This window comes from Lissotriton helveticus, chromosome 3_1 (assembly GCF_964261635.1).
Source record: "Lissotriton helveticus chromosome 3_1, aLisHel1.1, whole genome shotgun sequence".
NCBI lineage: Eukaryota > Metazoa > Chordata > Amphibia > Caudata > Salamandridae > Lissotriton > Lissotriton helveticus.
The window spans coordinates 1,770,457,572-1,770,483,242 of NC_136061.1; the positions used below are offsets into that span (position 1 = coordinate 1,770,457,572).

The following is a 25,671-nucleotide window of genomic DNA, read 5'->3' on the forward strand; positions in this document are numbered from 1 at the left end:
TGAAAATGCGTTGGAGGAGAGGATGGGACACAGAGGGTGGTGGGTACGGGGGAGGGCAGGTGCAGTGCTCAGAAGGGAGAGTGTCTAAACAAAATGGAGTTGGATCCATTGATGTCACTGGGGAAGAGGCCGAAAATGCTCGGAGTAAGCAAACCAGACTCTGTTTCCCTTTGATTAGAACTAGTGTCGGTTTCACGTTGAGAAATGAGATGTGTGCAGGATGATTGTACGGTGCAGGAGACTTAGTGTGCCCCGAGTGTTGCTCCAAGAGGTGGCTTGTTTCGTTACCCCTTTCACTTCTTTAGGAAGCGCTAGCCATGACACAGCCTTTTGTCTGCAAACAAAATTCTTACTTTCTTGGAGTTAATAAAACCCCTTCTGCTACACACGCTTGCTCGCACCTACCACATTCTGGCGTGGGTTGTAGCTTCATACTCCACCCTATAACTTCAGTTGTGTTGGGTGAAACCGGCCTACTTTTGGTAATTTCAAGTACTGCTAAAATTACCCCCGCACTTTTTCCATAATTGTGCTCAGTTTGCAGTTAAAATTTGCAGTGAATGCGCAGGAACAAGAGAACGTGATTAACTGTTTTTTTGTAGTGGTGTCGTTTTTTGCCCAAATGTATTCTTGAATAAAGAAGGTAAAGTTCACGGAACGCCGGGGACTGACTCTGTTAATGCTCAGATCACCGCCGCCCCGCTCTAATCAGCCGAGGGAGGGCAGCAGCTCCGGGGGGCAGCCCTTTAATGGCGGCCAAGAGGAGGAAAGAGTGTCTGACTACCGGCGGGTCCTGAGTGAGGCGCACGGGAGTCGCATCGCTTCTCGGCTGCCGGAACACAGCTGAAAATGCGTTAGAGGCGAGGATGGGACACAGAGTGCGGTGGGTACGGGGGAGGGCGGGGGCTGTGCTCAGAAGGGAGAGTGTCTACACAAAACAGGTTGGATCCAGTGATGTCACTGAGGAAGAGTCCGAAATTGCTCGGAGTAAGCAAACCAGACTTCTGGAAGCCCCGTCCTTCTCAGACTGGGGGGCGTGTTTTTGACTGTTGTTTATAGCCTAGAAAGAAAGTCAAAAACACACCCCAATCCGAAAAGGACGGGGCTTAGATCCAAAGAAGAACGTCACTGGGACTTCTTCTCCAATGTCTGGCCACTGTTTAGGAGGCCAGCCAACAGAGAAGAGGGGCGGGGCTTAACCTCGCTACTCCAAGTCATTAACCACTTCAGCGCTAATGACAAGGGTAACTCGTCATGGACTTTCCATTGATTTCAATGGAAAGTCAATGGAAGCTCATCATGTGCCTTAGCAGCCAAGTGGTTAAATCTCACCAGCGAGACTGCGCATGTGCGCAGCCTACGCTAGATGACTCCAAGATTGCGACGCGCCTGCGGCTGGCCTCCAGCTTCATCTTCCACCTGGACTCCCACCTTCTCTCCTGGACTTCTTGACTTCTTGTTCTGTCCTGGCCGACACCTTGCTGCTGTTTTCGGACAGTTTTTTCTGGACTCTAGCCCTCCTTCCATTCCGTCGCCCTTCAACCCCTTATCCCCGTGGATGATCCTCAAATGATTTCTCCCTTTTCTGCTTTCCCTTCTCTACTTACCCTTGCATCCCTCCCACCCTCCCTTTGTGCTGTGACTGCATCCACACTTTTGGAACTCTGCTCTGTGATTTATTGAAATAACTCTAATCACTAGTAAATACAGTAGACTCTTAGAGTATATCCATTCGTTTCCCCTCCCTATGTATATAGGGATAACTCCAATCACTAGTATATGCAGTAGACCTTTGTACTCTCTACCATTCCTATGTGACCCTTAGAGTATATCCAGTCATATCCCTCCCTATGTATATAGAGATAACTCAAATGACTAGTCTCCTATGTGACTTTTAGAGTATATCCATGTGTATCCCCTCCCTATGTATAAAGAGATAACTCTAACGACTAGTCGCCTATGTGTCTGTTAGAATATATCCATGTGTATCCCTTCCCTATGTATATAGAGATAGCTCTAATCACTAGAATATGTAGTAGTCTGCGTTGCTATCTGCCCTTCCTATGTGACTTTTAGAGTATATCCAGTCTTACCCCTTCCCTATGTATATAGAGATAACTCTAATCACTAGTTTATGCAGGAGTCCGCTGTGCTTTCTACCATTCCTATGTGACTCTTAGAGTATATCCATGTGTATCCCCTCCCTAAGTAGATAGAGATATCACTAGTATATGCCTAGATTGTATCCATTTGTACCTCCTCCCTGTGTGATTCTATCTCTTGTACATTTGCAATTTTTTCTGTTTGTACCTCTTTATAACGTATGTAATCCTAAATCTTTCTATAACGCATGTAATCCTCAATCCGTATGTTTTCAACTGGTTCTTATGTAAGTCAACAATTTGCAAATTCTTTTTGTACCGACAGTCCTTATGTTTGAAACTGGGTCCTATGTAAAGCGCTCTGACACCTTCGGGTAAAGTTCGCGCTATATAAAATCGCATAAATAAATAAATAAATAACTAAATAGCCGAGACCTAATAAAAAGGGGGTTCTCCATCACCCCCTCCCCCCCCCCACGCATCGTAGCCTTGGCCCTGGTGCCACTGCACCGCCTGCACTACTGTTAATAGTTTGACCTTGCACTTTGCCTTAGTTAGAACATAAATGTGAAGAGACAGCTCTGACTAACTGCAAACAAGCACCAGCCGAGAGCTACCCCCGCCCCCACACACACACGCACAATGAAAAGAAGGACACGTACCCACACCAAGATAATAAACGTTATAAAAACCAAACGTCATAAACTCGTCTATGACGAGCATTAACACCTTACGCGCCAACAATACAGAAAATGGTTTTGAAAGTCAACAGTGAGCAGCGGAGAAACGAAACCTATGCTCGTCCAGGGAAAAGAAAGTGCTGAGGGGGAGGAACCACATATAAAAAGACATCTTCCCTCACGCAGCATCCAGTGCTTTGCCCGGTGTGACCGCATCTACACCGTCCCTCGTCTGAGGTAAGTCGTGCCTCCTGCCGCCAGACACCCTCCTTCAGCTCTTTCCTGCCGACGCTTCTTTCCTGACTGACCTGCCGCGAGCCAGGCTGCGTCACAGCGGCTCTGCCTTCAAAGCGGATGTTTCTAATGAAGTCCACGGGAGGCATTTTGCTCGTCTGGAGGGTGAAAATGAGCGAAAAGAGGTTTGCACCCTCGAGGGCGGTTTGCGAGATAGGCATTCTTTATTCACGAGTACCTGTAATCCTGTCAGACGCGTGGCAAAAAAAGAAGAACATATTCCATAACTATTTTGGTGGTCTTTCTTCTACAGGTACCTGCATTATTATACAATATATTGCAGACACCTTAAAGGAAAAATAAATGCACGTTAATCTAGGTGAAATGTATTGTTCTGGTGGGAATGCTCTCTTAGTTAATCATAGTTTAAACACACAGAATTCACACTGAATAAGAACAGTGTAATCCCGTTTAAAATAAATTGCCATACAATATGCAAAAAGATGCTGTTGTGTTTACAGTGCTTTCAGAATGTATATATTTAGAAATAGACAGTAAGACTGTTCTTGCTGCAAACCTTTTTTGTAGCTTTCCATTAAAAAGCCGCATTCGAGAACTGCTAACACGGTACACCCCTACAGCACCTCTCCCAAAAAATGACTTTGACGCCATAAAGCTTCATCTGATTCGGTCAATTAAAGGCTATATTCGCTCCCATCCAACCTTTACGTTTTTCGATTAAAATGTAGGGGACACCCAGGAGAGAAGGCTTATTTCTTCTTCACCTCGTGCCACGCACACACACCCTCACCTCTCTGTACAGGAGGAGACCCTCTCCTTGACTTAAAACCTGAGGCAACTCAAGGTCCCATTGAAATTATGACATTTTTCCTTTCACCTGGAAAGTCTGTATGACAAAATGGGGAATTACCAGGGGAAATGGACGAATAATTACAGATTCCTCTGGCAATCCCGGATTTATTAGGTCCTCAATATGAGTGCCCAATTACAAATCCCATTATTTTTCCATCCGAATATTGATTGTGAGGGTTATTGGTAATTCCCGGGGCTGTGAATAACAGGGATTACACGTTTTGGGAGCATAACATGTGGAAAACAGTTTTCTTTGTGCCCATTATTGTGTGTTTTCCAATAGAAGCTGCTGGAAACTTTGCATTTTGAAGGGCTGGTAATCAAACAACCCGAATGTACCAGGAGAGTCTAAATTGCTGAGGTCTTTCCCAACTACAATATTTAAAATAGAGTTCATGCTTCCCTATCCCTCTCTTCCTATAACAAACCTTGGACACACATATAGATTGCTTTAAACACTGCCTCACCACATTGATGCAGCATAGCAGATTTGAAAGAGGGGATATACAGACTAAGGAGACCCTTGGCCAAGACCCACAATCACTTGCATTTTTCTGGGCTTCAGCATAGGATGGAAAATGAGAAATGGATAATTTACTTAAACATAGTTTATGGGTATGGTTGTTTGAGAGCCGAGGTGTGCACAATTCTAATAACCATACTAAGTATTAAGAAGGGTCCACGAATATTTATCTTTTTGTTTCGGTATGCAGATAATGCAAATAATCCGTTCCGCCAATGGAATTGATGGAATTTGTGGAATTTTGGTGACTCCATATTACTCTTGTAATGCATACTTCTGAACTGTTATCTTGCGCACATGCCAAAAACGGTAAATTGGCAGGCACGATCCAGATTTGGCATCCCCCATGCAGCAGCGGGCGGGGGACGGGCAGGGTGGGGGGTGCTAAAAACCGGACTATGGATGATTGGAGGTAAGTAAACAATTTAATAAAAAAAACTAATTTCGTAGCGCGCCCTGCATCGCACAATGCGATTCAGTGCGCGCTACGAAATTCCTTTTATTAATTAAATTGTTTACTTATCTCCAATTATCCATATTCCGGTTTTTAGCACCCCCCACCCTGCCCCTCCCCTGCCCCGCCTTCCTGCCCACCGTAACTCCCTCCACGGGCCGTGGCTACCCCATGCGTGATTTGGGGTCGCTTAGAGGACATTCAGCAAGACTTTTCCAACGGTGGTTGCGACCTTTCGCAGTCACAAGGCTGTTGCTCGAGTAGAAAATCTACTCAAGTGGCAGCAAAAACAGTTGGAGTAGCTCCACCCTCAGACTCGTTGCATTGTGACATTCGCGCTGAATCACAGCGCAAGCTGCGGAATGTGCCAATTTCCGTTCATTGGCAGAACTCCGCAGAATCTTGCAGAGTTTTTTTGTAACTCCAGCGAAATTCCGCAGAGTAAAATCCCATGAGTTCTGTCCCCTAATGCAAATATTTCCCATGTTTTACCATCCCCTTTGCCGCACAAAACAAGATTGAAATCCATCCAGTCCTTATCTTATCACTTGGTGTTTGTAGTTTTGTTTTTACTATTATAAATACAGGCCCACAAGTCCCAGAATGCAAAGAAAACCGGAGAGAATCAGCTACCGATCTGCAACACAGGACAGACTGACAGCTCCCTCATCTCTTTTTTGGGCTAGTCCAAAGCTTTCTGTAATTTAACAAAGTGTACAACTTTTCCAGCACTGCTCTTTTTTTGTCTTTCTTAGATGTAATCAGTTTTATAGGTCTGGTATATGTTTCTTTGCACTCCTTCTTCTTTGCACATGGGTTTATCATTGCAGTCCTTGTGCATCAATGGTCAGTGCCATCCCATAGCTTTATGTCTGCTGGATTTGAAAATCTGGTCACTGAGGAGAGAGCTGTGTATGTAAAACCTCAGATGCCAAGAGGAGACGGAATCCGACCCCCTGCACAGATCCGCAAGGACAACGGAGCTAGGCTATTGCGCCTCCTGACCACACGTCTGTGGCTCCCACCTCACCCCCGAATTCTACTTATCAAAGAATCAAAGGAATTCCACGCACGTAGGCCATTGCACCATTGAGCACACACCTGTGGCTCCCGCCTCGCACCCGAATTCTGCATCTCCAGCAATCGAAGGAAATTCACGCACTTAGGCGTTCCTGTGACCACTCAAGTGTTGGACCCACAGTACTTTATCAAATCCCTGCTCCTGCTGGCCCGCCACCTAAATGAGCCTGGCGCACATTCCTTAACTTGGTCCCCCACTTTGAACCTTCAATAATCAAAGGCACTAATACACAGGCATGCTTAATTCAATGTCCTGATCAGGGCTCAAGTCGGGGTATCATGCAGGTGGATGGCGTCCCCCCACTTCTTTTACCGGGAGCTCGAAAAACTGGAGCAAATGGAGCCACACATTCACTCTTTGGCCTCTCTGGGCTGGGGCAAGATCGGAGCGCCTTCAGACTGCTGCTCACGTGCTGGCTTCTCTGATGCAATCGCATCTAAGGGGTGAGTGAGGGGAGGCAATGAGTCTGATGGTGCAAGCCGCCTTTTGTGATGTCACTTTCTGTCGTGACGTCAGCGTCCCCCCTCTTCTTTTTTTAGGACTTGTGCCCTGGTCCTGATGATGATCCATGCATTGTTCACATGGATCGAAACGCCGTCAACACCATAAAACCCCTTATACAACACCTGTAATGCTATCATTCACTATGTAAAGGTGTTCCTTTACATAGTGAATGATAGCATTACAGGTGTTGTACCTCTGACCCTGCTCGCAGGCAGGTCACTCCCCACGCTGCTGCACAGCTCTGCCTGCATTATTTTTGCCTAATCCGGTATTTTTTCCCTGTGCCTAACTTGCTTTCTTGCCCAGGCTTGTTTTTTTCCTCTGTGCCTTTACTTGCTTTCTTGCCCAGGCTTGTTTTTATTCCTCGGTGCCCGTACTTGTTTTCTTGCCCAGACTTGTTTTTATTCCTCTGTGCCTGTACTTGCTTTCTTGCCCAGACTTGTTTTTATTCCTCTGTGCCTGTACTTGCTTTCTTGCCAAGACTTGTTTTTATTCCATGCCTGGACCGCGCCCAGCACCTGACCCCTGGACCCAGTGAACGCCACGACGCCCGACACCGCTACGATGCCAAAACCTTCCACGCACTCAACACCGGACGATCACACACCTGCTTCCTGGCCGCCCCGAAGCGCACCCATGGAGCTTTCACCTGCCGGAACTGCAGCTTCACAAGCATCCGCCCCACCATGCTGCCGACCAGGGAAGAACCCAAAAACCTCAGATGCATCCTTCTCAACACCCGCTCCGCCCGCAAACACGGCGTTGAACTCTGGGACCTACTCGACTCAACCTCCCCAGACGTCACTTTCCTGACGGAGACCTGGCTGAACCCCGCCTCGGCACCCGACATAGCCATGGCCGTCCCAGAAGGTTACAAGATGACCCGCAGGGGCTGCACCAACGGAGCAGGAGGAGGAATCGCCTTCATCCACAGGAACACTCTCAGAGTCTCAACCAACACCGACGACACCCTAAGCACTGCCGAACACCTACACTTCCAGATCCACACCGACCCCAACACCACCCTCAGAGGAACCCTCATCTGCAGACCCCCCGGACCCCGACCACAGTTCAGCGACTCCATCGCCGACTTCGTCAGCACACACGCCCTCACCTCCACGGACTACATCCTCCTCAGGGACCTGAACTTCCACCTCGAGAACAACAACACCAACTCCACCACTCTGATCGACAACCTAGCCAACCTTGGACTCAGACAACTTGTCATAACACCCACCCACTCTGCTGGCCACAAGCTTGACCCCATCTTCTCCGCAAGCCCCCGCGTCTCCTTCAACCACACCACCGAACTCCACTGGACTGACCATCGCTGCATCCACTTCACCTTCAAGAAACCCACCAAGCACCACCGCACCCAACAGATGCCTCGCCGCTGCTGGAGCAAAGTCATCGAAGACCAGCTAACCACCACCCTCGCCCAGATCCCACCCGCCGACCCCACTGACCCCGACACCGCCGCCCGCAACCTCAGACAGTGGATCAACGACTGCGCCAACACCCTCGCCCGATCAAGAAACCCTCAAACAGTCACACCAACAAGAAAGCCAGCTGGTTCACTGAAGACCTCCGGGCCTCCAAGCAAACCTGCCGAAAGCTGGAGAAGATCTGGCTCCGTGAACGAACACCGGACAGCCACGCAGCCCACAAGATCGCCACCCGCAGGCACCATCACCTCATCAGATCCGCCAAAAAGGGCCTCCTTCAAAGACTGCCTAGACAACAACGCAAACAACAGCAAAGAGATCTTAAACATTATGAAGGAACTCTCCAACCCCAGCTCCAACACCAACGACGTCCCACCCTCGCAAGACCTGTGCAACGAGCTGGCCACCTTCTTCCACCGCAAGATCGCAGACATCCACAACAGCTTCAACGCCACGACCGCCCCGACAACCACTGAGACATCTGCCCCCAAGACCACCATCCGCACCAACCGCCTGCTCTCCTGGACCAACATCAACGACGACGACACCATCAACATCATGAACACCATCCACTCTGATCTCCGTCAGACCCATGCCCACACCACATCTTCAACAAAGCCAGCACAGCCATCGGACCCCATCTCCGGGAAAGTCATCAACACCTCCTTTGAGACAGCAACCTTCCTGCAGAGCTGGAAGCATGCGGAGATCAACGCCTTACTTAAGAAACCCAAGGCGGACCTCAAGAACTTCCGGCCCATCTCCCTGCTCCCAACAAAGGTCATCGAGAAGACTGTCAAAGAATATCTGACCCGCTACCTCGAGGAGAACAACATCCTGGACCCTTCCCAGTCCGGGTTCCGCAGTACCCACAGCACCGAGACTGCCCTCATTGACGCCACCGATGACATCAAGTCCCTGCTGGACAACAGAGAAACGGCGGCCCTCATCCTCCTGAACCTGTCAGCTGCCTTCGACGCGGTCTGCCACCACACACTACAAACACACCTCCACAACACCGGGATCCAAGAGAAGGCCCTGGACTGGACCACCTCCTTCCTCTCCGGCAGAACACAGAGCATCCGCCTTCCCCCCTTCCACTCCGAAGCCACCGAGATCATCTGCGGTGTACCCCAGGGCTCATCCCTACTCTGTTTAACATCTACATGGCTCCGCTCGCCCATGTCGCTCGTCGGCACGACCTCAACATCATCTACGCCGATGACAACCAGCTGATCCTCTCCCTCACCAAGGACCCCCACACCGCCAAAACCAACCTTCATGAAGGTATGTAGGCTGTCGCTGAATGGATGAGGAACAGCTGACTGAAGCTAAACTCGGACAAGACGGAGGTCCTCATCCTCAGATCCACCCCTTCTGCCTGGGAAGACTCCTGGTACCGACCGCACTGGGACCCGCCCAAACACCGACCTACCACGCACACAACCTAGGGGTCATCCTCGACTCCACCCTCTCCATGACTAAACAGGTCAACGCTGTCTCCTCCTCCCACTTCAATACCCTCCGCATGCTCCGCAGGATCTACAAGTGGATCACCACTGAAATGAGAAGAACGGTCACCCAGGCCCTCGTGAGCAGCAGGTTGGACAACAGAAACACCCTCTAAGCAGGAGCCTCGGCCAAACTCCTGAGACAGCTCAACGCATCCAGAACGCCTCTGCACATCTGATCCTCGATATCCCTCGCCGCAGCCACATCACACCCCACCTGAGAGACCTACACTGGCTCCTGGTCAACAAGAGAATAACCTTCAAGCTCCTCACCCACGCACACAAGGCACTCCACAACAGCGGACCAAAGTACCTCAACAGACGACTCCGCTTCTACACCCCTACCTGCCAGCTCCGCTCCGCCGACCTCACCCTCGCCACGGTCCCCCACTTCCGAAGAGCGACCTCCGGTGGCAGTTCGTTCTCCCACCTCGCCGCCAAGACCTGGAACACCCTCCTCATCCACCTACGGCAGACACAAGACCTGCTGACCTTCAGAAAAGGCCTCAAGACCTGGCTTTTCGAGCAGAAACAGCATTCCCCTCCCCAGCTCCTTTAGACCTTCACGGGTGAGTAGTGCGCTTTACAAATGATATGATTGATTGATTACTTGCAATTTGTTTTTTTTATTACATTTTTTTTCTATAACAAGCCGTGAGCGTTGCCTGAGCCTCTCTTAAATGTTCCCTAACTGTTTGTTTTTGTTTCTGTAGTAGGATGCAGGCTTGTGTCCCACTCTCAGTATTTTTGTTTGTATACATCTTAAAGAATTGCAAAAATATTAAATATTAGACCTCTGTCCGGCTGGACAAGTTTAACCAATATAGTACTGATTGGGTCTATATTCATTTATGTACTGTTATCCTTATTTCCCTAGGGACCATTGTAGTGTAAAATAACTGAATCCCGATCTCCCTCGCTGACTTTACTTGGGTCCCCTTGTTGTTTCAAAATAAATAAGAGGAGAGCCATGTCAAATGTTCTAACCTCTGGGGGGCATTACAAAACTCTAGAATCATAGTGAGATAATATTATTCAAAATCTCTTTAACTTTTATGGAATTTAAAGCTACATAAAATCTTTTTGCACACAGATCTCTTGACACACAGCTCTCACATAGCCACCAAGAGTTGGCTTCTGGAACTGCTGCATGGAACGTATGATTGCGCTTCCTTGAGTAAGTACTGAAGGGGAGGCTAGTATTTGGAGCATGGAGATGATCTTATAGGGAGAAAAGTTTTGCCTAAAAGCCAACTATACTATTTTTTAACCAGGAGTAAGAGGCAGAATACTGGGTAAAAGAAGCAGCTTTCTGTTGCAGAAGGGTGTAACTCAGGATTTACTTCTTCATTGTAGAGGGCGATAGCCTGTACTTTTGCTGTTGGAGAGACGGTAATGAGTGGTTCTATGACACTATATCAAGGTCCATATTGTTAAATAAAAAAGTATTGCATCCACTACATATCCTACCGCTCAGCATAGGCAAGTTAAGTACATATTTACTCTTCTTAACTCCGCCTCTATTTACACTATATGTGTAGTAGTTTGTCAAAATCATTGTTGCAATATTTTTGTCACGTAACATATTGTATGTGATACAGTGGCAGAGTACCAAATAAACCATTCTACTTTGAGTGTCTGATTTCCCCCTGAAGTGCCCTAGTTACACTCTCAGCTCCTCCATCACTCGCCTGGAGAGGAGCTGCTCCTAGTATATGAGAGAGAGCGAAGGACCACAGGCTTTGTGCTTCCAGGGTGCCAGAAGCAGTCCCAAGTCCATTGTTCCTCAGGCAAACCCTGCCTTGTAACTTTGTAGGGCTATGTAAAGGACGCTGTGATCAGACGGTAGATTGTAAGGCTCTGTTGGGTTCATCTGGAGATAGATCCTGAGGGCTCTTCCTTTTTCTGGTCAGGTTGTAGAGTGCAGTCAACACTCTCCATGTAGAACCAGTGGAAGCCCAATGTGACGCTACTTCTCATCTCTTCCAGGTCCCTTGCGGGCGAGATCAATTTTACTGAGGTTAACACAGAACCTCCCCTTTTCTCCTAGCATTTTTACTTGTATAATTCTTTCTTATATCTCTGAAGAAATTCAACCTACCTGCACAAAAATTAATAGAATCCCTTTCTGCCCTGGAGTGCCAACCCAACATTGTTCAGAATGCTAAGTTGCTTGGCTTCATCCTCAACAATCTGCTCAAACTCCAGAGTCGAGTCACATCCATGGGCGAGCGACCAGTTCCAACTAAGGCTGTTCTAGGGGATCAGACAGCTCATTCTGGAACATAACTTCAATTCAGATGTTGGTTTTCTCTAGAACTCATTCCTTTCAGGTGTCCCTAAAGCACACTTAGTTTCGCTCAGAACAGTTCTACATGCTGAAGCACGCTTTTTCCTGTTCACAAGGAAGTTTACCATATCACACCTATCCTGCTGTCCCACCAATGACTTCTATTGAGGCGAGAGCTCAGTTTAACACTTCCTGTACCACACCCAAGGCCTTGAATTCCTCTTCACCCATATTCTTAGCAGCAACATTTTAAATATCAGGTGCAAAGCAGGGTTCAAGAAACACACAATACCTTATCTTCAAGCTTCCCACCTTCAAACGACAACGATATATGAACCAATCACTCTCAGGAAGCATCTGAAACTTCCTTCCTCTGGCCCTCTGTATGACCACGTGGTGCGCTACCTTTAAAAAGGAACTTAAGACTAGTTTTCGAAAGGCACTTGTGCTAAATCTATGATCTGCAACACATTCTCAAATACCAGTTTTTTCTCTTTTCCTGTGCTGTATCTCGAATATATTCCTGTGATGATTGTTTGTAATTTTAGTCTTGCACAGCTCTGATGCACCTGGGCCATGTCTATGCTATATAAAATCACAAAAACATAAATAAATGAACTTGCAAGTTTATTTAGATGCCGAGACACCGGTTAGCTATGGAATGTAAAGTTGCATGAGCTCAGCTTAAGTAGAACACGCTTAACGCTTGACACAAATGTGCAGTGCTGTGCATTTTTAAGTCACGGGAACCAGCATCATAGAGTTGGACTAGGTCCCCAGCTGAGATGAGACAATAGACACTACTTGTGGCCCGAGGAGACTGGACAGGAAGCGGGAGGAACGGATGGGCATTCTAGTGAACGAAGCAGCAAGGTGGGACACAAGCGTACCCTTAAATTTAGGAACAAATCTGCTATGAGGTTCATAGTGATAAATAGCAGACTAGTGATATACCTGTGTCTGTGTCATCTGTTCCCCTGGCCCTCGGAACTGTGGAAAAAACTGTCCGTAGGGTTTGGAGATTATGCATCCCTGTCATAAGCAGGCCAGAAACATTACATCCTCAGGAGAAAAGACTGAAAACCAGAATCCAAGTGTACTTCATATGCGAATCAAGAGGATTTTGCCACAAAACCTTTAAAATCTTATTTTGAAGTTCGACCTGTGTACTCTAACAACTGCTTAATAAAAATAATTAAAACAATTAATAATCATATGTTGAAGTTAATTAGGAAGGTTCAAAGTGAATAATCTATAATGCCCTGAACGCGATTGAGCCCGTATTTCCGTTTAAGGAGCAAATTTCCATTTGCTTCTTAAACAGGATTACAGTAGGGGGCACAACTCAGAAGTAGTTGGTTCCGCAATTTGGGTCAGGTGAAAAAGGATCAAACTGCAGAAGCACATAGTGCACAGGCATTGATTTACCCACATTGGTTGTGTAGAATAACATGCACTGTTAGCATGTTATTCCCCATTCCAAGGTAGCCAACATGCAATTGGGCACGCATTGTGCTCTCACCTAGTTGCGAACCTTGCCTGTTGTCAAATTAGCGGGTGTGTTCAATTTCCCCCAGATTTTAGCAGGCCGGTTGGGATCAGGGTCTAAGGGGAGAGTGATGGTAAAGGGGCAGTTTTCAATCATGAGCAAGTATTTTTCTGTGCTTCTTTTTTAGAATCGAAGGAAAATAAGGAAAGCAGTATGTCTTGGGCTTTGCTTGCTTACGTCACTGTGGGTGCAGGTAACGTATTACCCCTATTCTCTTTCTGGAAGCATCCTGTCAAGGCATTCTAGGCCAATACAGCAATGAAGGTACCCTGGGGTAACAGGTTGGTGGTTTATGTAGCATTTTAGTATTCTTATGGTCACCCACATTTTGAGTGGCAAAGGCGCTCCTTTTACTCTGAGGATCCGGGCCAGGTCTACGGGTGCAGGGCCTAGGGAGTCAGATAACCAGAGTGCGAGACCAGTGGGGCTAACTGTAGGTGCCTGAAGGGGATCCATGTGTAAGGAAGACTCAGCTACTGAAGGACAAGATGGTAAAACCTTCTGTAGTGGTTGAAATGAGTCAACAAATCCTAGGAGCAGCAGAGGACCATGGAGCCTCGAAGTCCACAAAGTGTCATGTTCTCTTTTTGTAAGTACTGATTCAGGCACCAGGGGACCATAAAGGACAAGGAGAAACAATCAAATGGTGGAACTTTGAGACAAAGAGCACAGGGTGGGATAACCTATATTTTGTGCCAAAGCTTCATCTTTAGAATAAAGCGAATGAACACTTAAAACAATGGAGAAAGAGGTGATGCATAATTGCTCCTTCTGCATCTAAACACCAATTCACTGTAACTTCCACCTTTCCGGCACACTCAGGTTCTGTAGAGGAAGACTGAGGTGCATTGGCATCTCTAAGTGGGTTGGCATCATTGTTGGAATGAACGTCCAGAGGGGTTGTAGGTCAGAGGGGAGCTAGGTTGACAGGCAGTTGTATTAAGGCTGGAATGATGGGGAATTTGGGCACTTTGGCATAGTTCATTGTAAAGGGGAGTGACGTTGATTGCTCGTGTAACATTGGTCTCTGTCTCTTCTTCTGCGCAGGGATTGGCGCTGTCGCTGCACCTGCTGCATTGACAGCTGCTGGATTCACAGCAGCTGGTATAACAGCTGGGTCCCTTGCAGCTGCAATGATGAAGTTGACAGCCCTCGCCTACGGTGGTGGAGTCCCGGCTGGATCAGTGGTCGCCATCCTGCAGAGCGTGGGTAAGAGAAGCACGGTGTGAACTGGTGGAATCTGTAATTTGAGGCACCCTCAGTCAGGTTTGAGCGCTTACTAAGGCTTCATGGTTACTCTCACATACGCGTTGTCTTGCCTTCCTTCTCTTGTGTGTGCTTCTCCTCTGGTGCGCACCTTCTTTATAGTCCTATTGATTGGCTGACCTGTACCCTTTCACTGCTCACACATACTGAACCACTTTTTTCTCATTCATTCAGCAATTCTCGAGAGACCATGTGTTTTTCTGTTTGCTTCTTTCCACTTTAAATACCCGACCCACACACTGTTACTCCCTACCCCTCCCATCTTGTTTGTAAAGCACAGCAACAGGGATATTTTTGCTGAGCGCTAGCTGAATAGTAGACTTTGTGGTATACCCTATTGCAGGAAAGTACAAGCTTTGGCACACACAGGCCTTTAAATATCTCTGGGAAAGGCCACTGCTGCACTCATTCAGATGGTGTCTACAGCAAAAGGTGTGCTTAACATCATACTTCTCCTTGAGGCCCATAAACCTTCTCCATTGGCTACTTCAGACTATCACATGTCTGAATTGTGTGCAAACTAAGGGTCTAATTTTGATTTTGTCCCTCGTTACTCTCTTACAAACGTGACAGATATCCCATCTGCCATATTACATCTGCCATTGGGAATAATTATGGCTCCCGGTTTTATGGTATTTATGTTTTGAACATTTTCATCTGTATGTATTCGTATTTATTTTTTGGCCATCTTATTGGTATTTTTGCATATTAACTTCTGTTTTGTGACTAAATTAAGTCAGAACTTGTATATTTCCACATTTATTTAACTGATAAATATGCATTCATACTTTGATGCCCATCTGGCTTTAACACATTGAATCGCCAAATATGATAAAACAATACACCTATATGAAAATATTAGCATCATACAGTAAATATGGTGCACAGAGATAATATCGACTCCAAAATATCGTTTGGACAGAATATCGAGTTTTAAATATCGTTTGGACAAAATATCGACAGGACAGAATATCGACAGTCAAAATATCGTTTTTAAGGTAAGTGAAGTAATATCGACTGTAAATAATATAGAAAGTGAAAATATCCAAGTATATAATCTAGATAGTAAAAAATATCGTTTTTTAAATAATATTTAATTATTTATAGTGTTTTTATGTTATAATATGTGTGAAAAGTGTCATTTTATGTTATAATTATTTTTAATTAATGATTTTTTTAAAATTATTGTGTAATTTTATTCTGTAGCGGGTTGTGGGTTTATAGGGGAATAGGGTGGGAAGTAATTTAATTATAATTAATTAAATATGTAAATGTATTAATTGGTAGTAATAATTAATTAATTGGTAATTAAATAATATATGTTAATTATTTAAAATGTAATTGGTAATTAATTTAATTTAATTGATTAATTGCTAATTATGTAAATTAAAATAATGTATTTCCTGTAGCGGGTTGTGGGTTTATAGGGGAATAGGGTGGGAAGTAATTTAATTATAATTAATTAAATATGTAAATGTATTAATTGGTAGTAATATTTATTTAATTGTTAATTAAAAAATATTTGTTAATTAATTAAAATGTAATTGGTAATTAATTTAATTTAATTGATTAATTGCTAATTATGTTAAATTAAAGGGGTATTTTTAGGGTTCAGGGTCAGTTTTTAGTTTTTGGGTAAAGGGGTATTTTTAGGGTTCAGGGTCAGTTTTTAGTTTTTGGGTAAAGGGGTATTTTTAGGGTTCAGGGTCAGTTTTTAGTTTTTGGGTAAAGGGGTATTTTTAGGGTTCAGGGTCAGTTTTTAGTTTTTGGGTAAAGGGGTATTTTTAGGGTTCAGGGTCAGTTTTTGGTTTTTGGGTAAAGGGGTATTTTTAGGGTTCAGGGTCAGTTTTGGGTTTTTGGGTAAAGGGGTATTTTTAGGGTTCAGGGTCAGTTTTTAGTTTTTGGGTAAAGGGGTATTTTTAGGGTTCAGGGTCAGTTTTGGGTTTTTGGGTAAAGGGGTATATTTAGGGTTCAGGGTCAGTTTTTAGTTTTTGGGTAAAGGGGTATTTTTAGGGTTCAGGGGCAGTTTTTAGTTTTTGGGTAAAGGGGTATTTTTAGGGTTCAGGGTCAGTTTTTAGTTTTTGGGTAAAGGGGTATTTTTAGGGTTCAGGGTCAGTTTTTAGTTTTTGGGTAAAGGGGTATTTTTAGGGTTCAGGGTCAGTTTTGGGTTTTTGGGTAAAGGGTTTTTTTAGGGTTCAGGGTCAGTTTTGGGTTTTTGGGGTACAGGGGTACAGTGTAAAAATAAAGTAAAATTAAATTTACATTAATTTAATTTAATGAAATTAAATTAAATTATATTAAAATATTTTTAAATAATTTAAATTAAAAAAATTATTATATACTTACCAATACTTCAGTTCAGTTCAAGAAGTCTTTATTCGATTAGTTCATCATAAAAGACATAAAATACATTTATACATATAGAACAGTTAAAACAAGTATTAAAGCATTGTCATACTAATCAGCTTCTTGCATATATTTACAAAATTTACAGATACGCACAAATGCAACCATAGTTAAACAGAATACAGGTCTCCATGTAAAAAGTCACATCATTTAAGACCCCGTTAGATTGCTTTTAATGAGCCTACTTCTAAGCAACCAGGCCCACCCCAAAAATTTAGCAACACCCACGACAATCAGAGGGTCCAGATTGGTCTTTAACATTCTACTTGCTTCCCCAGCCGATCTTGTGCCTAGATTTCTGCATACCGGCCTAAGCCATTTGGCTCTTGGGGCAGAGTATAGTGGACACACATATAAAAAATGATTCAAGTTTTCCCCAATACCTTGACACCTGGGACAAAACCCCGTCCTTTCTGCACCCCACTTTTTGGTAAAATCCCCAAGGGGAAGTGAACCGCATCTAAATTGAAAGAATAATTTGCGGTCCGCGGGTTTTGTTATTATATCCCAATATCTTTCCAGCTTGGGCGCATCCTTAAATACAATGAACAGACCTGTGAGGCTACTCGAGCTCGTTTTAGAGTACCTATTGTGTAACACCCATTCCCAGTAACTATGTTTAAGATCCTTTTTTGAGGGGAATTTGGCTGTTTCCGGTGTGAACCACAGGTCGCCATACCCCAGAGCTATTAGGGTAGCCTTAAGGTCTCTGAACCAGCCAATGTTTGTGGCACCGGAGCTGTTTCTTACCTCCAAACAAGCTTTTGCATAATGTTGGAGTTCCGGCGTTGTCCAAAGACGACGCCAGAATGTTAAGGGGCGAAGTCTTGCTAGGTCCTCTACCGGTTGGCACCCCAAGTCATAAAGAAGGGGAATTAATGGTGTTGACTGAGGCAGACCCGTTGCCATTCTTAAGAATTTATTTTGGGCTTGTCTTAGCGGGTCCAAATTGCTACCACCCCACAGTTCCGCTCCATATAGGACTGCTGATAAAATCTTGCCACCATAGATCTTAAGGAGCGGGGACATTGGCCTTGTAAATGACCCTTTATGTTCCTTAATCAAAGCCCCACCCAACTGCTGGTGCTTCAAGGTCATGAGCTCGATCTGATGTGTCCAGCTCATAGTCTCACTAAAGGTGACTCCCAGGTATGTGAAATGTTTTGTCTGCTCCAGGGGGATAACCCCCATGGAGACCCTGGCATTTATTTGTTTGTGCCCTCTTAAAACCATAAATTTGGTTTTGGACACGTTCACCTCCAGCTCATGTTCGCTGCAGAAACTCTCGAACCTTGACAGTGCTTTCTGCAAACCCTGCCTGGTTCGTGAAATCAGGAGAGTATCGTCAGCGAACATGAGCAGGGGGATTTTCGCTCCAGCCAAACTTGGGGCGTCCATGGAAAAGTTGTCATAATACTTGGTAACCCTATTAATATATAGAGAAAACAAGGTGGGTGCCAAAACACAACCTTGCCTGACACCTTTAGCCACTGGAAGGTTCTCCGTCACCTCACCCGGTTTTCCCCATCGCACAAATGCAAAAGTCTGTGCATGAAGGTTCACAATGAGACGTACCAAGATGGGGGGCATACCCATATCTAGTAGGGATTTCCATAACCCAGCCCTCGGGACCAGGTCAAACGCTGACCTTAGGTCCACGAAGGCCGCGTATAGGTTGCCTTTGCCCAGGGTGACCGTCTTCCAATGCAAAAGCATGAAACGGAATGCCTGATCCAAGGTGCTCACATGGGGTCTAAACCCGGCTTGTAGAGGAGTAAGGATGTCATGCTCCTCTATCCATGCCTGTATCCTAGTAAGGACAAGACGGGTTATGATCTTCTGTACCGCGTCTATTAGACTGATCGGCCGGTAGTTGGATGGAACCGACCGATCACCCTTCTTAAAAATAGGCAATATTTCGGCACCAGCCCAGGAATCGGGTACACTAGCGTCCGTGGCCAGTGCATTTACCAAACGCACTAGGTATGGTACCCATAGGTCATGGTCCTGTTGGAATATATCCGCTGGGATACAGTCAGGACCAGGCGCTTTTCCCCTAGGGATGGCTTTCAGGACTGCTTCGACTTCATTAGCCGAGAACACAAGTGAGTCATATGATAATGGCCAACTAATAGAAACTTGCGTGGTATTGCGGCATCTAAATTGTTCCACAAAGTGGGACACCCATTTTTGTGGTTCAACAGATGCGGGGCTTGGGCGATCGTCCTGTGACTGACCCCACCTAAGAAGGTGCCAGAACTGCTGCAAGTTCCTGGAGCCACAGGCCTCGGCTAGTGATGTCCAGCGCTCGTCATCCCAGGCAGCTTTGGCATGACGTTTGGCTTCATTAAAAGCCTTCCTACTTGCTTTAATTAGGGCAGGGTTCTTTGATTTTAAAGCTTTAAACAGATCTGCATGGGTCTCTCGGCAGGCATCGTTAAACCAATTTACTGGTTTCTTGACCTTCCCTCTCCCCTTATTGGCAACAAACTTAACAAACAGTGATTTTAGGGACAAAAACAGGCTAGCATGAATGTCTGTGATATTTGTGTTCAGCAATTCCTGGTTATCCCACTTATCAATTTCTACCAGTGAATTTGAGACCAGGGTAATGGTAGTGCGTTGTAAAAGTTGCGTTGTAACGTCATATATCCACTGTTGCACTCTTTGCAGTGGGAATAGTAATTTTAACCCCTACGCTATCCAACGCTTTCCCTACTGTTGCACCCACTGGAGTGGGAATAGTAATTTTTACTCTTTTGTATTTGTACGTTAATAATATTGGCTATTATTTAATTAAATTTTGTTACTATATATATATATGTTTTAAGAAATGTGATACAAAAATATTATTTTTTTACTTTCATTAATTATTTAATTATTAAATGTTATTTTAAGTATTGTTAATTATATTTTAGTAATTAATTTTTTATATTAATGTAATTAAACATTGTTTTTATTAAAGTCGATATTCTTTACAACTATATTTTTGTAAACGATATTTTGTACTCGATATTTTTGTACTTACCTGTTTGTACATACAAACTCGATATTTTGGCTGTAGATATTTTTTCCTCGATATTTTGGGTAGTCGATATTTTGGCAGTCGATATTATTTCAGTGATCCAGTAAATATATGTTGAGATATGCATTGATTTAAGGAAATCTCAACCAGTTTTTTTAACTCCCAATCTGTTAGTCTGCTCAGCTGTTGGCCTGGAATTCATGTATTTTTCTGCTTCTAAAAATAAGTACAAAAAGGAAACATATTGTTTAATGTCTTTAATTTTCAGAAAAAAATAGTGAAAACGTAAAACTGGGATCTTTGTGTATCATGCATTAATACGGCAGACAGGATGTCTGTCACATTTGTGACAAAAAACGCGTACGCCAGACTCCAAATCAGGTCCTGAATTGGGCATTCCATTCTGACACTTCCTCTATTCTTTTTTTTATAGTTCTTTTTATTGAAATAAGGCATCAGCGAAAAGACACAATACAGTGGTTTGTTCAAAGTTGCAGTTTCTACAAAGGGGGGTTACAGGATAAACAATACCTACAAATGAAAGGGAACTTCACGGGGGGGGGGGCATCAAGAGCAACATTTCTGGGAAGCGTACAAATTTCTCCTATGTGGCGATTCCAGGGCCCCCAGACCAGTGACCACTTCCAAGGGCATCCCTTTGCAAGATAAGTTGTTTTCTCCCTAAACATACACCAGTCTAAATTGTTTTCCCACGCTTCCAAGGTGGGAGGTTGCTCTGCACCCCACAACTGGGCTATATTCCTTTTGGCTAACATGAAACCCAGAGTGGCCCATTGTGTCTGTGAGGTGTTTAAATCAGTGGGCTCCCAAATGTTCAAGAGGCGCCTCCGGTGTCAGGGAAACCCCCAGTACCGTGTGTAGGGTGTCATGTATTTTGCACCAGTAAGTGGTAATGTGTGTACACTCCCAGATGATGTGCATGAAGGTACCTGCGAGACCACATCATTGTTTGCACAGCCTCATATCTGATAGTACCATGCTTACCAGTCGGGGTCCCGTTATGTAGACCCTGTGAAGAATCTTAAACTGGACTAATCGCAGGCGGACGGGGATGGCAACTTCTTTTGGGGATGGCACTGCTATCTGCCAATCTTTGTCATCCAGCTCTAGCCCATCATGTACCCATTTCTCCCTTAACGCCTCAAGGGGATCAGCTTTGTGGTTGATTCGTTTTTTATATATCAAGGAGACACGTTACTGTGTCGCGACCCGTACATAGGTGTGTCGCGCCAGTCAGGCCCCCTCGAGGCGTGCGTTGGGGCGCGTCTTGCGGATCCGTGACTAATCTCTGGTGCTGCAGGCCACTTGCGGTGACTTCCAAAGGGGAGGCAATGGAGCTCGTCACCAGGACCCAGCGTGAGCTGCTTTGTAAATCAGAGCAGAGGTGTGTCTGCTGAGCCATTTGCTTATCCAAAGATCTTTCACAGTGGGCGCTAAGAGGGGGGCTGTAAAATCTAATGGGTGGCGGTGGGAAGCACTATTCAGGACTTAACAAAAGAACGTATGGGAAGGCTTTTACAGTCGCCACGCATCTGAATTGCTTTCTTGCACACTTCCACTTCCACACTCACTGATTCCTATTTCATCGACCTTGGACAGACCTTAAGACCAATCAAAAATGTGGAGATTGGCACCTGGTGGGAAACATCCTTTACAACGCAACTTTTACCACGCAAAGCCTTTACGACGCAACTTTTACAACGCAAATGATTACAACGCATTGCGCTGGGGGGCGCTCTAGGATAGGGAATACGTTTAATTTACTATCCCACAGCTTCCCTAGTGTCCAAGGGGACTGGAGTTGGAATAGTAAATTAAACTATTCACTATCCATCACCCCAAAGCGCTATGCGTTGTAAAGGTTTTCGTTGTAAAAACCGCGTTGTAAAGGCATGCGATGTAAAAGCATGCGTTGTAATGTCATACATCCGCACCTGGTTCCCCAGTACAGACGTTGTCAGCTCTGGCCCTAACTCCGGTTTACAAATGTTCCAGGAGAGACTTGTTTATTTATTTTATGCGTTTTTATATAGCGCGGACTTTACCCGAAGGTATCAGAGCGCTTCACAATAGGAACAGTGATGATACATGAGGAGAAAATTACAAGTGAACAAATTACAAAAGCAAACGTTAAGTTACATGAGGCAATAGTGACAATTGTGAGCAAACTAAATACAAGAGGTAGCAAACGATACATTACAAGAGGAAAAAGTGATGTGTGCAGGTTACAAAAGCGTACAAATTACAAGTAGAGGTATAATACTGCAATAAATGGAGGACACTCAAACACAAGAACAAATGTTACATGAGGCAATGGTGGCACTTGCGCAAGTATCGAGAGCAAACAAAATGTAAGAGGTAGCAAACAGTATGTTACAAGAGAAAAGTGACGTGTGCATGTTACAAAAGAGTACCAGTACTGGACAGATGGCTCAGTGGGCTGTAGGCCATCAGTTTGATTTAAGGCAGGCTGAAGCAGCAATGTAATCCTTAGGCGGGTGATAAAATGCATGCAGATTTCGTGCATACAACCTTGGCACGGTCAAAAAGCTAACCCCGCCCCTTGTTCCCCCTTAGTCCTGCCCTAAACTCCGCCCACTGCTCCTTTTGGTGAGTACCTGCACTTATTTTTTTCCATTTTAAGCACTGCATCAGTCGAGTTTGCGCTATATAAAAAAAAATACATTCGAATGTGGGGTTGTGTGTGGGTGGGATTGTGTGTGTGGGGTTGTGTGTATGTGGGGTTGTGCGTGTGTGGTTGTGTGTGTGTGTGTGGGGTTGTGTGTGTGTGGGGGGTTATGTGTGTGTGTGTGTGTGTGGGGTTATGTGTGTGTGTGTGGGGTTATGTGTGTGTGGGGTTATTTGTGTGTGTGTGGAGTTATGTGTGTGTGGGGTTGTGTGTGTGGGGGGCTGTGTGTGGGGGGTTGTGTGTGTGGGGGTGCGTGGGGTTGTGTGTGTGGGGGGTTGTGTGTGTGGGGGGTTGTGTGTGTGGGGTTGTGTGTATGGGGTTGTGTGTGTGGGGGGTTGTGTGTGTGAGGGTGTGTGTGTGTGTGGGGTTGTGTGTTACACAGTTAGGGGCTATTTACATGTCCCTTGTGCCGCTGGTGCATCAATTTAACCATGCAAACCACCCCCCTTAGGTGGTTTGAGCTCGCTCGCTGCGCTCGCTCGCATTACCGTGTCCCTGAAATGTTTTTCGCAAAAAGGTGGGTCACCAACTTGAAAAGTTTGGAAAGCTGTGCCCTAGGTCATAGAGCCTACTCTGCTGTTCCCTACTAAGAGCCTTAGCCCTGTCAGTGACCAGTTCCTTGTAGTCATGTTGTTTAGGCTCAACAGGTGAAGTTTTGCCTGCGTTACCCCCGGCTCCAACTCACCCTCCAACCTACTAATTTCAGTCTCCAGCTCCATTACCTCCCTCTGTTTCTCCCTTTTAGAGCCCGCTATCAAGGACAGAGCCTGACCCCTGATAACAGTTTTGAAGGTCTCCCACAAGGACCGGGAGGAGGATACCGACCCCACCTTGTTTGTGAAGTATTCGTCTAGCTATGCAAGAAGGTCTTTTCGAATTTTGGGATTACGCAGATACCAAGGATTGATGGGGCCACCCTCCCTGCAGTGCCCGGAGTTATGACTATGTGGGCCCACAGTGGAGAGTGATCTGAGATGCCTCTGGCCAAGTGTGTGGCTTCTGTTATGTAGGATGCCTGCGCGGCGGGGACTAGACAGTAGTCCAGTCGCGAAAGGCTGTTGTGCGTCCCCGAGTGAAATGTATACTGCTTCTGATTCCGGTGAAGTAATCTTAACTATCAACCAGGCTCATTGCGTCCATGAATTCCGGTAGCCATCGTGTCGCCCGCTCCTTGTCCCGTGGGGGATGTCTGTCACTCATACCGGAGACGACTGCATTAAAGTCGCCTCCCAGGATTATAAGCCCCTCAGGGACCGTGAGTAGGACCGCCCCCAAGTCAGCAAATGTCATACCTTGTAGCCCTGGAGGAATATAGATCGATAAGAATGTTATGTGTCGCACTTCCCACATGCCCGTTACTCCAGTATATCTGCCTCTCTCATCTTCCCATGTGGAAGTCACTGCCAATGGAAACGCTTTGCGAATCAAAATGCCCATCCTCCTGGAACACAATGTGAAACCTGAATATGCGACCAATTTGTACCCCATTCTGTACAGAGCTTTGCACAAATTCCCAACTAGATGTGTCTCTTGAAGCAGGACCATGTTCGGCGCCTGTCTTTTAAGATACTGAAACACCACACTCCACTTGATTTCGTCCCCCAACCCGTTTACGTTCCAACTTAAAACCCTCACTTCCCTACCCCCCATCGTCTACATGGAACAATTGACAAACCTCCGCATATCCTCTGCCAGACAAATGTACTGTGCTGATGCAACAAACAAACCACCCAACAGGTGAACCAAACAACCCTTCCCAACACCCCCCACCCCGCTGCCCTGCCCTCTGGGCTCTAAACTGCCCATCGAAAAATGCAGAGTGCCTGTCGCCCCATAAAGATTCAAAGAAAGAAGAAAACTTAGGGGGTAGCAGGTCCCGAGCTCCGGCCCGTGCTCCAGACCAATAAAATAGTTAGTCCTTATAAGTTGAAAAATAGCAATCTATAAAACACCATGCAACCCCTTTATCCAAGCGCAAGTTGCCCATCCTTCCCGACCTCCCCAGTCCACCATGCTGGCAAATCAAGTGTTCAACAGGCCTCAGACTCAGCAGGGCTGACTGACCGCCGTATCACCATCACCATGGTCCGCCGCGGTTGGGATTCCTCGATATTCTAGCCACTCCGCCACCGCCTCCGCCTGATCAAAGAACCACGCCCGGCCCTCCACCTCGACTCTGAAACGGGCCGGGAACAGCATAGAGTATTTCAAGCCCCTTTCCCTTAGATCTCGCTTCACCGACAAAAAGGATCTCCTCTAAGTTAGCACTCTGTGCGTGAAGTCTGGGAAAAAGGAGACAGCGGCGTTCTCATACCTGAGTGGGGCGTTGGCTTTCGAATTTTGGAGTATTAAGTCTCTATCTCGGTAGTTGAGGACTCGGGCCAGCATAGGCCGCGGGGGAGCGCCCGGTCTGGGACGGCCGCCCGGGACCCTGTGTGCCCTTTCTATCACGAAAAACCTACTGAGGCCCTTAGGTGCTTGAGAATGAGATCTTCAACAAACAGGTCAGGAACCTGCCCCTCTGATCTCTCCGGCACTCCTAGGATGCGGAGGTTGTTACGACGGAGGCGGCCTTCATAATCATCCAGTTTTAGTTCAACGAGTTGAGTGAGTCCTGTAGTTCCTGGACCTCTTTTTGTAATTGCGAGACATCCTCCACCAGGCTGGTGGCTGTTATTTCTACTTGCTTCACCTTCTCATTTAGTTTCTCCATATCAGCCCTAATAAGATTAATGTCAATGGCTATGGAGTCCATTTTGTGTTCCAACGAGGTTTTCAACCCCGTGATGGCATCCATTACGCTTTTCAGGCAGAGCTCCGGCTCTTCCTCACTTGGGTTCCCCCTCGCCATTTCCTCAGACAACCTGCCCCACTGTGTCTCCTTAGTGATCGTGTAACGATCCAGTTTGTTAGTCTGGACTGTCTTTAAGCCCTTGGCACCAGCACCCCTTCCACGATCCATCATGCCGGCCAGGGCAGGACTCAGTCGGGGACAGGCCGCCAGGGGTGACACAGTAC

The 25,671-nt window shown here is 45.8% G+C and overlaps 1 protein-coding gene across 2 annotated transcripts in view; it reads left to right on the plus strand.

Moving 5' to 3' along the window:
- The first annotated feature begins 3,055 nt into the window (after positions 1-3,055).
- Positions 3,056-25,671, plus strand: part of LOC144823779 (uncharacterized) — a 43,950-nt gene continuing 21,334 nt past the window's right edge. Inside the window, exons 1-4 of one of the 2 annotated variants that reach the window (XR_013608837.1) lie at positions 3,056-3,329; positions 10,501-10,584; positions 13,374-13,439; positions 14,294-14,512. Coding sequence is in view for 1 of the 2 variants with exons in the window: in XM_078682606.1 (XP_078538732.1) it covers positions 3,188-3,329; positions 10,501-10,584; positions 13,374-13,439; positions 14,294-14,455 (454 nt within the window). In the remaining variant the exon portion in view is untranslated. The remainder of the gene's footprint in view (positions 3,330-10,500; positions 10,585-13,373; positions 13,440-14,293; positions 14,513-25,671) is intronic. The other variant, XM_078682606.1, reaches the window with a different exon arrangement.